Here is a 12,749-nt window from a genome sequence, read left to right as displayed (position 1 = left end):
GTGAATCCTGATTCTCTGCTGGTGATGAAATATAATTAGATTTTGTAACATTAACTTTATTCATGTTTAGGTCTCGATGATGTCTTTGTTGTTAACACTGATGTTCACTGTTCCACTTCTCACCGTGATTATTGTGTTGATCTGGTTCGTCTCTTTAGTAGAAAACAAAGATGTATTTGATCCCACTGAAATGGAGACGTGTGATCAGGTGGAAACCTTCCTGATGCCAACACGTCGATGAGTTTATTGATCGCTGGCAAATGATGGAGGTGTGAGTGACCAGCAGATGGACTGTTGTTGTGATGGAGCCATCGTGATGTTGGAATGACTCCCCCCTCCTCTAACAGCTGGATCCACAGCTGTCTCTGACTCCTTTCAGCTCACCTGGTTTCAGCCAGCAGTCCACTCCCACAATGCAACAGCAAGCCCGACCTCTGAGACCTCTGACCTCTGACCTGGTCCATGAAGAGTGGGCTGATGGAGACGGATGTGCAGTGAGAAGGAAGTGACAGAACAGTGTTTGCTCCTCTGGTTGACTGTAATATTTCCAGTGTGTATTATTTGACTAATAAAAACCTCTCTAATCACTTCACAACGATTCAGTGTGCTACATAAATCCAAAATGTCAAAGTTGTACAACTGGACGACATGCATTATATATATATATATATATATACATACATACAGTATATGGATATGGAGTATATACACTTCTCCAAAAAATAAAGGGAACACTTAAACAACTCAATGTAACTCCAATCAATCCCACTTCTGTGAAATCAAGCTGTCCAGTTAGGATCAACACTGATTGTGGATCAGTTTCACCTGCTGTTGTACAAATGGAACAAACAGGTGGAAATGAGGCAATTATCAAGACAACCCTATAAAGGAACGGTCTCAAACTCGCGGCCCGCGAGACGATATTTTGTGGCCCCCACCTTAACATGAAAGTTTAATGTTAGTGCGGCCCGCGAGTTTTCTATGAATGGCACTTTCCAGTGTTGTATGCGGAGCTGAACGAACCGACCAATCACGGTGGGTATATGGCTCTCGGGGGCGGGACATCGACCGGGCTGATGCAATCAGAGCAACATTTCTCAATGAGTGAAAGTGACAGCAGCGTTGCCATGGAGAGTTTTCTTCCGGGCCTGGCTGGCTGCCTCGTTTCTATCAGGCAAACGTGGACATCCGTCCCAGCGCGCTGCGTTCACAACACTTCAAAAAAATAAGTTTTTTAAGTCGCTGCCCAGCAGGACATTGTACGTATATATGTCTCTCTCTGACAAAATAAATCAAAGTGATGCGTACGCGGCGAGATAAAAGAAAGGAAATAATGTAGTCTAATGTGGTCTGCAGTCACATACCGACACCTGTCCGTCGGCAATAACAGTCCCCGATAACCCGGACCAATTATAGGGTCGCACCGTTATCTGGGGGTCATTATTTTGTTATTTGCATTGCCTCACACGATGAACACGACATATATTTCTATATGATGTCATAAACACGGCTAAACACGACAGCGACACCAAGTGGAATTAAAATATATTCCACAGCCCCAAACATGTCTTTTTCAAAGCCTGCAGTGAAGAGAAAGGTCGGTGATGAGCACAGACAATCCCAGGGAAAGTGGAGATGCAATATTTCTTTGTTGAGCACAGGGGCACCCCGACGTGTCTTATTTGCACAGAGAAAGTTGCGGTGCACGAGGAATACAATTTGAAACGTCATTACACAACTAGACATGCTGAGGAGTATGTAAACTACCAGGGAGATGAGAGAGCCAACCGGGCTGCAAATCTTAAAACACGTCTACTGAGGCAACACGATTTCTTCAAGAAAGCGACCAAAGAGAATAATGCAGCAGTCGAAGCTCGCTGCGTGGTTAGTGAGATGATTGCTGAGGCGGGAAAGCCGTTCACAGAAGGTGAATTCGTCAAAAAGTGCATATTACAGGCTGCAAGTATCGTCTGTCCGGAAAAGAAAGGTCGGTTTAGCAACATCAGCCTTCCTGCCAACACCGTAGCAGAGCGCATTTCTGACCTGTCAAGTAACATTTATGATCAACTGTGTGAGAAAGCCAAATATTTCAGTGTATACTCAGTCGCTCTTGATGAGACCAAAGACATCAGAGACACCGCCCAGCTCGCAATGTATGTCCGTGGTATCGATGACAATTGTGAAGTGATAGAGGAGTTGCTCACAGTAATCCCAATGCATGGCCAGACCACCGCTCAGGAGATATTTCACCAGCTGTGTGATGCCATGGAGAATGCCGGTTTGCCATGGAAGAGGTTTGTTGGAATAACAAGCGATGGAGCGCCATCAATGACAGGGAGGACAAATGGACTGGTGGCACTTGTTCCAAACAAACTGGAAGAGGAGGGTGCAGAGGAGGCCATTGCTCTGCACCGCATTATCCATCAGCAGGCCCTTTGCAGCAAATGCCTGAAGTTTGACAATGTGATGTCTGTCGTTGTGAAATGCATCAACCAAATCAGATCCAGGGAAGGTTCTGTGCTTGTTTAGAGGAAATAGAGTCAGAAGATGGGGATGTGCTCTACTTCACCGAGGTACGTTGGCTCAGCAGGGAAACGCCTTGAAGAGATTTTTGAGTTGAGAGCAGAAGTGAAAGCCGTCATGGAGAAGGATGGGGTGGCTGTTCCTGTGCTAAGTGATCCCAAATGGCTCATGGACTTAGCTTTTCTTGTTGATATCACACATGAGCTTAATGTACTGAACAAGAGTTTACAAGGCAACTGGTCAGTGCTGCCTATGACAACGTGAGAGCATTCTCCACAAAACTGGTGTTATGGAAAGCCCAGCTCTCTCAGACAAACCTTTGCCATTTCCCAGCATGCAAGGCACTCGTGGATGCAGGCACACCATTCAGTGGTGAGAAGTATGTTGATGCCATTTTGAAGCTACAGGAGGAATTTGATTACAGATTTGCAGACTTCAAGACGCACAGAGCCACATTTCACATTTGTGCGGACCCCTTCTCCTTTGATGTGCTTCAAATGGAGCTCGTTGACCTGCAGTGCAACTCTGACCTCAAAGCCAAGTTCAGGGAGGTGAGTGGAAAAGCAGACAAGCTTGGGCAATGTTTGAGAGAATTGAGCCCCAGCTTCCCTGAGCTTTCCCGAGTGTTCAAGCGGACCATGTGCCTTTTTGGGAGCACATACTTGTGCGAAAAGCTCTTCTCCACCTTGAACTTCAATAAGTCCAAGTACAGGTCCAGACTTACTGATGATCATCTTCAAGCCATACTGAGGGTCTCAACTGCTTCCTCCCTCAAGACAAATGTGGCTCAGCTATGCGAGAGGAAGCGCTGCCAGGTCTGTAGCAGCAAGGAGTAGGCAAGAGAAGCCATGTTCAGAAGAACAGTTCATGTTCTTCAATGTTCCATTCATGTTCAGGACAATTCATGTTCAGAAGAACCCATTGAGGTTAAAGAACTGTTAATAAAGACGTTTAAATCTGAATACAGCAGATATAGAAGACTGAAGAAACCACACATTGTTGCTGACTAGAGAAATCTAATTATTATTATTTTATTTATTACTGATTTATTTACTTATTTACTTAATTCTTAATTTGTTTATTCATTTTTTCATCTTATTTTGTGTTAAAAAAAAAATAAAGACATTTGAGAAGATTGGAATTTTTTTAACAAAGCTTTTCTTGTGGAATACCCGATGCAGCCCAGCCTCACCCAGACTCTGCCTCCAGCGGCCCCCAAGTAAATTAAGTTTGAGACCCCTGCTATAAAGGAACGGTTCTGCAGGTGGTGACCACAGACCGTTTCTCTGTCCTCGTCCTTTCTGGATGATCGTTGGTCCCTTTTGCATTTTGCTAGTGTCCTCACCACTAGAGGTAGCATGAGGTGTCTCCAACCCACAGAAGTTGTTCAGGTAGTGCAGCTCATCCAGGATGGCACATCAATGCACGCTGTGGCAAGAAGGTTTGCTGTGTCTGTCAGCACAGTGTCAAGAGGACGGAGGACATACCGGGAGACGGGCCGGTCCACCAGGAAATGTGGAGGGGGCCGTAGGAGGACAACAACCCGGCAGCGGGACCGCTATCTGCTCCTTTGTGCAAGGAGGAGCAGGAGGAGCGCTGCCAGAGCCCTACAAAATGACCTCCAGCAGGCCACTAATGTGCATGTTTCTGCTCAAACTGTCAGAAACAGACTCCATGAGGGCGGTACGAGGGCCCGACGTCCACAAGTGGGGTCTGTGCTCACAGCCCGACACCGTGCGGGGCGACCGGACTTTACCGGAGAACACCGAGATCGGCAGCTTCTCCGTCGGCGCCCTGCGGTCTTCACGGTTGAGAGCAGGTTCACACTGAGCACATGTGACAGACGTGACGGAGTCTGGAGACGCCGTGGAGAACGTTCTGCTGCCTGCAACATCCTCCAGCGGGACCGGTTCGGCGGCGGGTCAGCGACGGTCTGGGGAGGCGTTTCTTCGGAGGGCAGCGCAGCCCTCCGTGTGCTAGCCAGAGGTACCCTGACTGCCATTAGGTCCCGGGATGAGATCCTCAGACCCGTTGAAGACCATCTGCTGGTGCAGCGGGTCCTGGGTTCTTCTGATGCGGGACAATGCTCGGCCTCATGTGGCTGGAGTGTGTCAGCAGTTCCTGCACGATGAAGGCATCGACGCTACGGACCGGCCCGCCCGTCCCCCAGACCTGAATCCAGTCCAGCACATCCGGGACATCGCGTCTCGTTCCGTCCGCCGACGCCACGTCCACCGCAGACTGTCCGGGAGTGGACCGATGCTTTGATCCGGGTCTGGGAGGAGATCCCTCAGGAGAACATCCGTGGTCTCATCAGGAGCATGCCCAGGCGTTGTAGGGAGTGATACAGGCACGTGGAGGACACACACACTACTGAGTCTCATTTGGACTTGTCTTCAGGAATCTCCACAGAAGTTGGATCAGCCTGTGATCTGATTTTTACACTTTTATTTGGAGTATGATTCTGAATCCAGACCTCCATGGATAATGATTCTGATTTCCATTGATCATTATGATGTTATTTTGTTCTCAACACATTCCACTATGTAATGAATCAAGATTTTAAATGGAAGATTTCATTCATTGAGATCTAGGATGTTGTTTAAGTGTTCCCTTTATTTTTTGGAGCAGTGTGTGTATATATAATATATATATATGAGAGAGATAGATAGATATCTACTGTATATCTATATAGATAGATCTATATAGATATATGTAGCCCACCTTCTCAATTCAAATTGTAGTTCAGGGTCTTTATACCCTGCCCCTGTTGCATGGGAGGTGAATTGGAGAGGGTCTACGAAATTAAAACTGCAAGCTGTGATATGCGAGCCCTCGCATGTTGCACGTCGGGGAAGAATACAAAAATATAATAAAAAAGTCATACTATAACATGTCCTCTTCAATATGAAAAAAAAGTTATACTTTGGACGACATGCTGTAGTATGACTTTTTCATCACATTTTGGACGACATTAAAGAACAATGACTTTTTTGTGCTATTTCTGACGACATGCTATAAGTATGACTTTCGTTCAAGTTATGGAAGGCAACACAGTGGTGCAGATAGGACAGACCAAACTTCAGGTCGGTACGTCAAAGTCTGTAGGAGGAGTTCGTTAAAATACAACAGGTGCGATTTTCCCAAAATGGCGATTAAATTCAAAATGGTGGACTTCCTGTTGAGTTGAGGTCATGATGTCGAGACTTTTTTGTACATCTTGATGTGATACACATCCAAAAATGTTTGTGCATGTAAGTGAAACTAGGTACCCGGGCTGCAGTTTAGGGGGCGCTAGCGAGCCGTTTGGCAAAACATATCAGATGTATCGTCTCAACACGCCGGATGTATGTGACACGTTTTGTGAGGTTTCAAGCATCCTTTGACCTTAAACATCAACTTCCTGTGTCACGGCGAAACGTCAGACTTTGCTGAATTGCCACGGCGACGCTCATTGACAAAGTCGAACGAACTTCTCAATATATCATCAACCACATGTTTAGGTTACTCTGAGGTTCATGTGATCAACCAGCTCAACGTAGCATGTGATTCCTGTTGTTCTGGGTTCTGTTGTTCTGGTTTTGTACCCTCATGGTTGAAATGCACTTATTGTAAATTGCTTTGGATAAAAGTGTCAGATAAATGTAATGTAACGGTGCGATGTAACTTTTTTTGTGTGTCTAGGTGAGATACACATTTGGTGCATGTATGTAAATGTAGCCGCCGGGGCATCTCTTTAGGGGGCGCCAGCGAGCCATTTGGCCCGCCCACTCGCGACTCCACTAAAATATGAAATTTTTTAGCGGGAGATACATGTGTACCAACTTTCATGAGTTTTTGAATATGATAAAGCCTCCAAACATACAGTTGTTTGTGGAGAAAAATAAGGAATGAGAATGATAATTTTATGAATAACAACAGGGATTTCAAATTCCTCTTTTTAGATCAATGTTGCTTTAAACTTTATGCTTCGTCATCGGCTGTCGGGTTTAGAAATATTTAGTCTTTTCTAACATGGAAGTGTCCCGGCCTATGGAGGCCCGCCGTCACTGGGGGCTCCCAACCCTTCCACGTCATCAGCCCTGCTCACCTTCTCCTGGCTGGGACAGTTGAGCAAGAAGATCGTGGATCTGGAGGAGAGAATCTCGACTCTACACCAGATCCAAGCTGATGACTCGGTGATCACCGTGGGTCGAGCCGGGGTTGCTGCTACCAACACAGGAGGCAAGCTTGCCAAGCCCGGTGTCTGCCACTGCCTGTCCTGCCGTACCCTATCCGGTGCTTCCATCGGCACCGCCTGATGATGCCTGGGTACAACTGGGGGCAAAACCCAAAGTTCCAGTCTGCTCTAGTCCATCGAACCCTTGGTTCCTGCTCCCTGGTTCCTGGTCCTTGGTCCCTGCTCCTTGGTCCCTGCTCCTTGGTTCCTGGTCCTTCGTCCTTCATCCTTGGTACTTGGTCCTTGGTCTGAGGTTCCTGGTCCGTGCTCCTTGGTCCCTGGTCCACAGAAGCAGGTCCGGTGGGCACATCCACAGTGAGAAAAGCCAAGAACTTTCTGGACTTAATATCAAGTTCATATTCGAATCCCACTAATTTCTGGACGGTCGTGAACACTAATAACCAAACCTCTCCAAAATTCCCACTCATCAAAATAAATGACTGCTTATTGTCTGACCACAAACAGATTAGCCGAGCTTTTAATAAACATTTTATAGCAGCTGGTCACCTTATATTTTGGACGACATGGTATAGTACGACTTTGTTCATAATTTGTCCCAACTTTTTGAGACATTGAAAAAAGCACATATTTTTACATAAAACCATAAAATCTCTGTTTCAACAATTAAATATGGGTTTATGGGATTTGAAATCATTAGATTGTATTTATTTACATTTTACACACCGTCCCAACTTTTGACCTCAGACCGTCTGTTCTGTAAAGCTGTGTCACTTTTATCAGGTTTTTTGCAGAACATTCCTTCCATGGTTTTCTAAGTTCAATAGATAAATAAAAAAATATTTCTGATGTGCAGCATGATTATTATCACCAGAAGTGATTACATATTTATTCCTTTATCCGTTATGGTCTTAAAAAAAAAAAAAAACTCACTTAAAACTGCAAATTACATCAAAACATTTGAGAGAAATAAATCCAACGCAAAATCTAATATTTTTGACCACAACAATACCCCCAAATATCCTGAAGGGGCTGATAAAAATGCTTATTATCTGTTGTCTCCATTCAGTTCCTTCACTCGTGTAGTTTCTGTTCTTTCTTTTCCAGATGTCCCGTCATGGAGCTGCATGTCTCTGCTCTGTGATTGTCGTCTCCACCAACAGTTCTTCTCTTCTATCTCTATTCTGTCCTTTTCTCTCTCTGCTCTCCTCTCACCCCAACCGGTCGAGGCAGATGCTCCGCCCACCTCTGATCCTGGTTCTATTAACAGGTGCTCCGCCCACCCCTGATCCTGGTTCTGTTAACAGATGCTCCGCCCACCTCTGAGCCAGGTTCTGTTAACAGGTGCTCCGCCCACCTCTGAGCCTGGTTCTGTTAACAGGTGCTCCGCCCACCCCTGATCCTGGTTCTGTTAACAGATGCTCCGCCCACCTCTGAGCCTGGTTCTGTTAACAGGTGCTCCGCCCACCTCTGATCCTGGTTCTGTTAACAGATGCCCCGCCCACCTCTGATCCTGGTTCTGTTAACAGATGCTCGGTCCACCTCTGATCCTGGTTCTGTTAACAGATGTTCTCCACCTCTGATCCTGGTTCTTCCTGTTAAAGGGAGTTTTTCTTCCCTCTGTTGGAGGTTTTTCTCCCTTAAAGAGGAGGTTTTTCCCTCCTAGCTTATGTGGGAATTGTTGAATTGTTGGTTTCTCTGTATAATATTGTAAAGTCTTGCTGTAAGGATTTTAATGTGTTAAGTGCCATGAAATAACCTGTGTTGTGATTTGGCGCTATAGAAATAAAATTGAATAGAATAAATACGCATGAATAATTTTTTTTACAAAATAAAATTCAACTGCTGGCAGCTGGTTCTTAGATTAGAGCACCATGTAATCCAGTCTGAGTTGCTATGAACCACAACATCTAACCCTGCAGTCTGAGTGCAGGAGGCCACTACAGGATCATATGTGCACCAGTGAACACAACATCTGGTATTGTGAGCATTTTATTGGAAAGCAGAACACCTTTAACAAACCTGACAGTCAAAGACGAGTTTCAAGTGATTAACTGAACATTCAAGGACATGATGGAATGTTTCTACAGGAATGAACGCTCAGGAATGAACCTGGACTAACACGGACCTCGGCAGAGACCATCCGAGTACAGTATGACGATGAGCGGGTCCGAGGATGGTGAGACATGAAGAACGTCGGTTCTCCTCCCCTCCAGGCTACAGGTGAAAACCGGAAGTGTGAGGCAAACGTTCCGGTGGCGTCCACCGCTGCAGCACCCGGAGCAGCTCAGTAGAGCCAGCTGAAGGCACAGCTGGTGTAGCTGACCAGCTCGTCGTCTTTGAACCACAGAGAGATCTCCTTGTTGGCACTCTCCACCGAGTCGCTGCCGTGGATGATGTTCCTGAGAGACGGGCGAACGTCACAACGTGCTCCACACAAATCTCCAACTGTCATATTTGCTCTTTTAACCTCCAGAAAATCACAATAATGAATGCAAATTCAAGAATACTACAACTAAAATATTAGTGATGTGCAGCAGGATTGTTATCTCATCCTTCTTTATCAGGTAGATTTAACAGGTCAAATGCATTTTTTTTTCTAATTGCTGCAGTTTTACACAAAAAAACCAACAACCTCAAATTACGTCAAAATTTGAGAAAAAACACTGCAAAAATCTCAAGTTTTCAATCGCAAAATCCCGGCGGGCCTGATTTAGGGACATGAACGTTGCCATGGCAGCAGCCAAACAGACTCACTTGCTGACGTCGATGCAGAAGTCTCCTCTGATGGTTCCGGGTTTGGAGTCGGCCGGGTTGGTCTCACCCAGCATCACCCGGCCCGTCTTCACCGCACCTTTACCTTCCCACACCTGCAACACAACACGGTGTTAGCTGCTCTGTTCACACAGCGGAGCAGGTTTTAGACGCCGTGACGACCGCCATCTCTTACCATGGCAACCACTGGACCAGAGCTCATGTAGTTGATGAGGGTGGGAAAGAAAGGTCTCTCCTTCAGGTCGACGTAGTGCTGCATCAGGAGGTCCTCGGAGGCCTGCAGCACAAACACATGACACAAACGAACTGAGCTGCCATCTTCACACACTGACCTGTGGAGGTGAAAGACAAGAAGCTGCACCTGTTCCACATCAGCTCAGCACATCCTGGACATTGACTAAGTTCAACGTAATAATCACTGAAGAGATGGCGGACACTGTGCTGCAGACAGTCCTGGGTGTCATTCAACTGGAACGATGCCCCAATATTATAAAATAGATCAATAAAGAAAATTATATTGAAGTAAAAATCTGTGGTTTTCATGCCCTGCAGAGGAGCAGAGGGGAAGCCAGCTCATTTTCAGTAGCTACAATCAACAGATGTTCCCTGAACACATCACACACACCTCCAGAACGGTTCTGATTCTATCGGTGGACCAGCAGATCGTCTGGTTTTAAACTCGTGAGTTTTAAAGGTGTTCGTAGCCGACGTGTTGAATAAGAAGGCGTTTTGTAACTGCAGCATCAGCAGCTCTCCATCAGTTTATGAAAGCTCTACGACGGTCACGTGATCAGGTCGCTGCGATAGAACCAGAAAAATACTTTAAAAACAAAACGTCACATCCCGGTTAGCCTCCGTGAACGTTTTATTCTCCACGTCAGACTGAAGCTTGACATGTCTGCAGATGTGATGTGAGCATTTACACTTGATCCTCCTCCCTCAGTGACCTGAACTCATTTCTAACATCAAGAGACACACACACGTCTTCCTAAATAAATCCTTCCATAATGCATGTTTATAAATCCAAAGCAGAGCTGAGGGGAAGTTAACGCCGGCTCAGATCAGATGTTCGAGGATCACGAGCCTTCAGCTCTGCTAATCTGCAGCGACGGTCAGGAATAGACGAGCATGCTAATCAGATCACCGGTGTGTGCAGAGGGATGAAGACGGGACGTTTACTCACGTGGAGCATCTTCAGGGCGACGAGCTTGAAGCCCTTGGTCTCGAACCTTTTGATGACCTCACCGACGATGCCTCTCTGCACGCCATCGGGCTTGATGGCGATGAAGGTGCGCTCCTTCAGCTCGGCCATGACTCTGAAACACAGCAGGGGGGAGAAAGGGGATGATGTCACGGCGAGAGAGGGCGCCGCAGGAGGACCGACGCCCGGAGGAGTCACTCACCCCGCCGCCGGGGGCCCGGCCGCCGAGGGCCCGGCCGCCGAGGGCCCCGACCCCATCGCTCTGAACAGCGCCGGGCTCGGAGCGAAGCGGCTGCACTGACTGCAGCAGGACTGCGGGACCTGGGCTGGAAGCCCCGCCCACAAAGTAATCACCTTTATCCTCCCACTTTCTACTTCCAGTCACAAGTCAGGACCGACCGAGGCTCAGCTTCATCCACTTCTTCAGAAACTCTCCAATTCATTCTTTATATATTTAATAGAACCAAGTTTCACTGAATTTTATTTTGTTAGTTTTGCAGCCAGTTGACACTATCAAAGTAAAACAAATATTTTAAAACAACTGTTCGTGGTCCGATCAGCTGTTGATGGTGAACGGTGCAGAACGTCGATCGAACGAGTCACACCAACGTTTAGGTTCATTTCCGAGTCTTGATCTCTTGGCGTGGACTCAAAGCTCAAGTATAAATCTCCATGTCCATGCCAGCGTCTCCTGTGACCAGTTACTGGATCTAATCCCACGCCGGGAAACAACAGCACGTCCTGCCGGCAGTCCAATAACTCCACGACCTTCAGCCTGACGTCCTAAAGCCCAAACAAACGCTTCGTCCTGCCGAAGGTCAGAGCTCGTTTCGGTGCCACTGATGCAGCCTGAAGACAAGTCATCCCATCACAGGTCGGTGCTTCATCCTGCAGGTCTGAACCATCAGCTCCAGAGGCCTCCTCCTCAGAGGCCTCCTCCTCAGAGGCCTCCTCTTTAGTGGAATAAACACTCTAATATCAAAAACAACATCTATGCAACACATTTCCAAAGACATATGGAGGTCATGGAGGTCATGAAGGTCATGGAGGTCATGAAGGTCATGGAGGTCATGAAGGTCATGGAGGTCATGGAGATCATGGAGGTCATGAAGGTCATGGAAGTCATGAAGGTCATGGAGCACCACTTCATGCAGCTCTGAGACCTGCTGCTAAATCTGACGTGTATTTAAAGAGGTTTGATTGGCAGCTCTATTAACTCTCCGTTACCGGAAGAACACGGCGGGTGGAGCGGCCTGTAAGAAACCGCCATGTCTTGCGTGACAGATCATGACTTCCTGATTGACTGGCTGCCGCACGCGCACGGTCTGCGCCCTCTGGACGTGACGTCATGGCTGCCGGCTGGACTGGACAGCCGCCGTTTTAAGGCCGGTGAGACAGACAGCCGGTGAGACAGACAGCGTGAGACAGACAGCGTGAGACAGACAGCGTGAGACAGACAGCCGGTGAGACACCCCGTCCCCCGCCGGAGCGGCCCGGGCCTCCACACACTGCCACATGGTGTCTTCTGTTCCGGGACACGCCTCACCGAAAAAAACACCTCCCGGAACCGCATTCATGAAAACGGAGTTCTACTTAAAGCCGAAGTTCGACTGGACCGAACCGAGTTCAAACTCAGCCGAACCGCCGACAGGAGGAAGTCAGATGGAGCTCAGAAACACCGGCACCGGGGGGAGAATATGCTCACAATACCTTGACGGTGACTCTCCGGTTCGGCGGCAGACAGCAGGGACTCCGGTTGACGGTGGAGAAGAACCGCGGAGGGTGCGCAGCCGCTATTTATGAGTGGAGGCGGAGACTGACACGACGGCAAGTCACCGGAGCCAAAATTAAAAAGGCGCTTTGCTCAGCAGTCTCGCGGAGCCACACGCTTCAGCTCTGGTCTCGCGGGATCATCTTTTTTTTTTTTGTCTGCAGGAAGACACTTTTTATGTCTCTTTATCAGAATCCATTCAAACCAGCACGAGATGAAGCTTTAATCTGAAGCTGAGACACCAAAGTCTCTGAACCAGACACATCTATGGACTCTGTCTCTTACAGAGTTAGACTCTCATC

The 12,749-nt window shown here is 47.3% G+C and overlaps 1 protein-coding gene across 1 annotated transcript; it reads right to left on the bottom strand.

Moving 5' to 3' along the window:
* Positions 1 to 8,679: 8,679 nt before the first annotated feature.
* LOC138614441 (nucleoside diphosphate kinase B-like) lies at positions 8,680 to 12,496 on the bottom strand. The gene is made up of 5 exons (XM_069687913.1): positions 12,387 to 12,496; positions 10,659 to 10,791; positions 9,651 to 9,752; positions 9,458 to 9,570; positions 8,680 to 9,102 (listed from the first exon to the last, which is right to left on the bottom strand). The coding sequence occupies exons 2-5, from the start codon at positions 10,785 to 10,787 to the stop codon at positions 8,988 to 8,990; spliced, it is 459 nt and encodes a 152-aa protein (XP_069544014.1). The 5' UTR covers positions 10,788 to 10,791; positions 12,387 to 12,496; the 3' UTR covers positions 8,680 to 8,987.
* Between the last annotated feature and the right edge of the window lie 253 nt (positions 12,497 to 12,749).

Source organism: Brachyistius frenatus, unplaced genomic scaffold (genome assembly GCF_029030835.1).
Source record: "Brachyistius frenatus isolate BFR_SWC_R1_liver_20210118 unplaced genomic scaffold, ASM2903083v1 Contig_504, whole genome shotgun sequence".
NCBI lineage: Eukaryota > Metazoa > Chordata > Actinopteri > Embiotocidae > Brachyistius > Brachyistius frenatus.
Note: the sequence above shows the minus strand (reverse complement) of the source record. Positions and strands in the feature narration are given on the sequence as shown.

Bases quoted from the DNA above. Each gene is read 5' to 3' on its own strand.
- LOC138614441 (XM_069687913.1), bottom strand. From the start codon at position 10,787: ATGGCCGAGCTGAAGGAGCGCACCTTCATCGCCATCAAGCCCGATGGC. The intron at 9,753-10,658 runs GTGAGTAAACGT...TTTGTGCTGCAG, and splicing joins TCGCCCTGAAGATGCTCCAC to GCCTCCGAGGACCTCCTGAT. The intron at 9,103-9,457 runs GTGAGTCTGTTT...CCCGTCTCTCAG, and splicing joins TTCTGCATCGACGTCAGCAA to GAACATCATCCACGGCAGCG.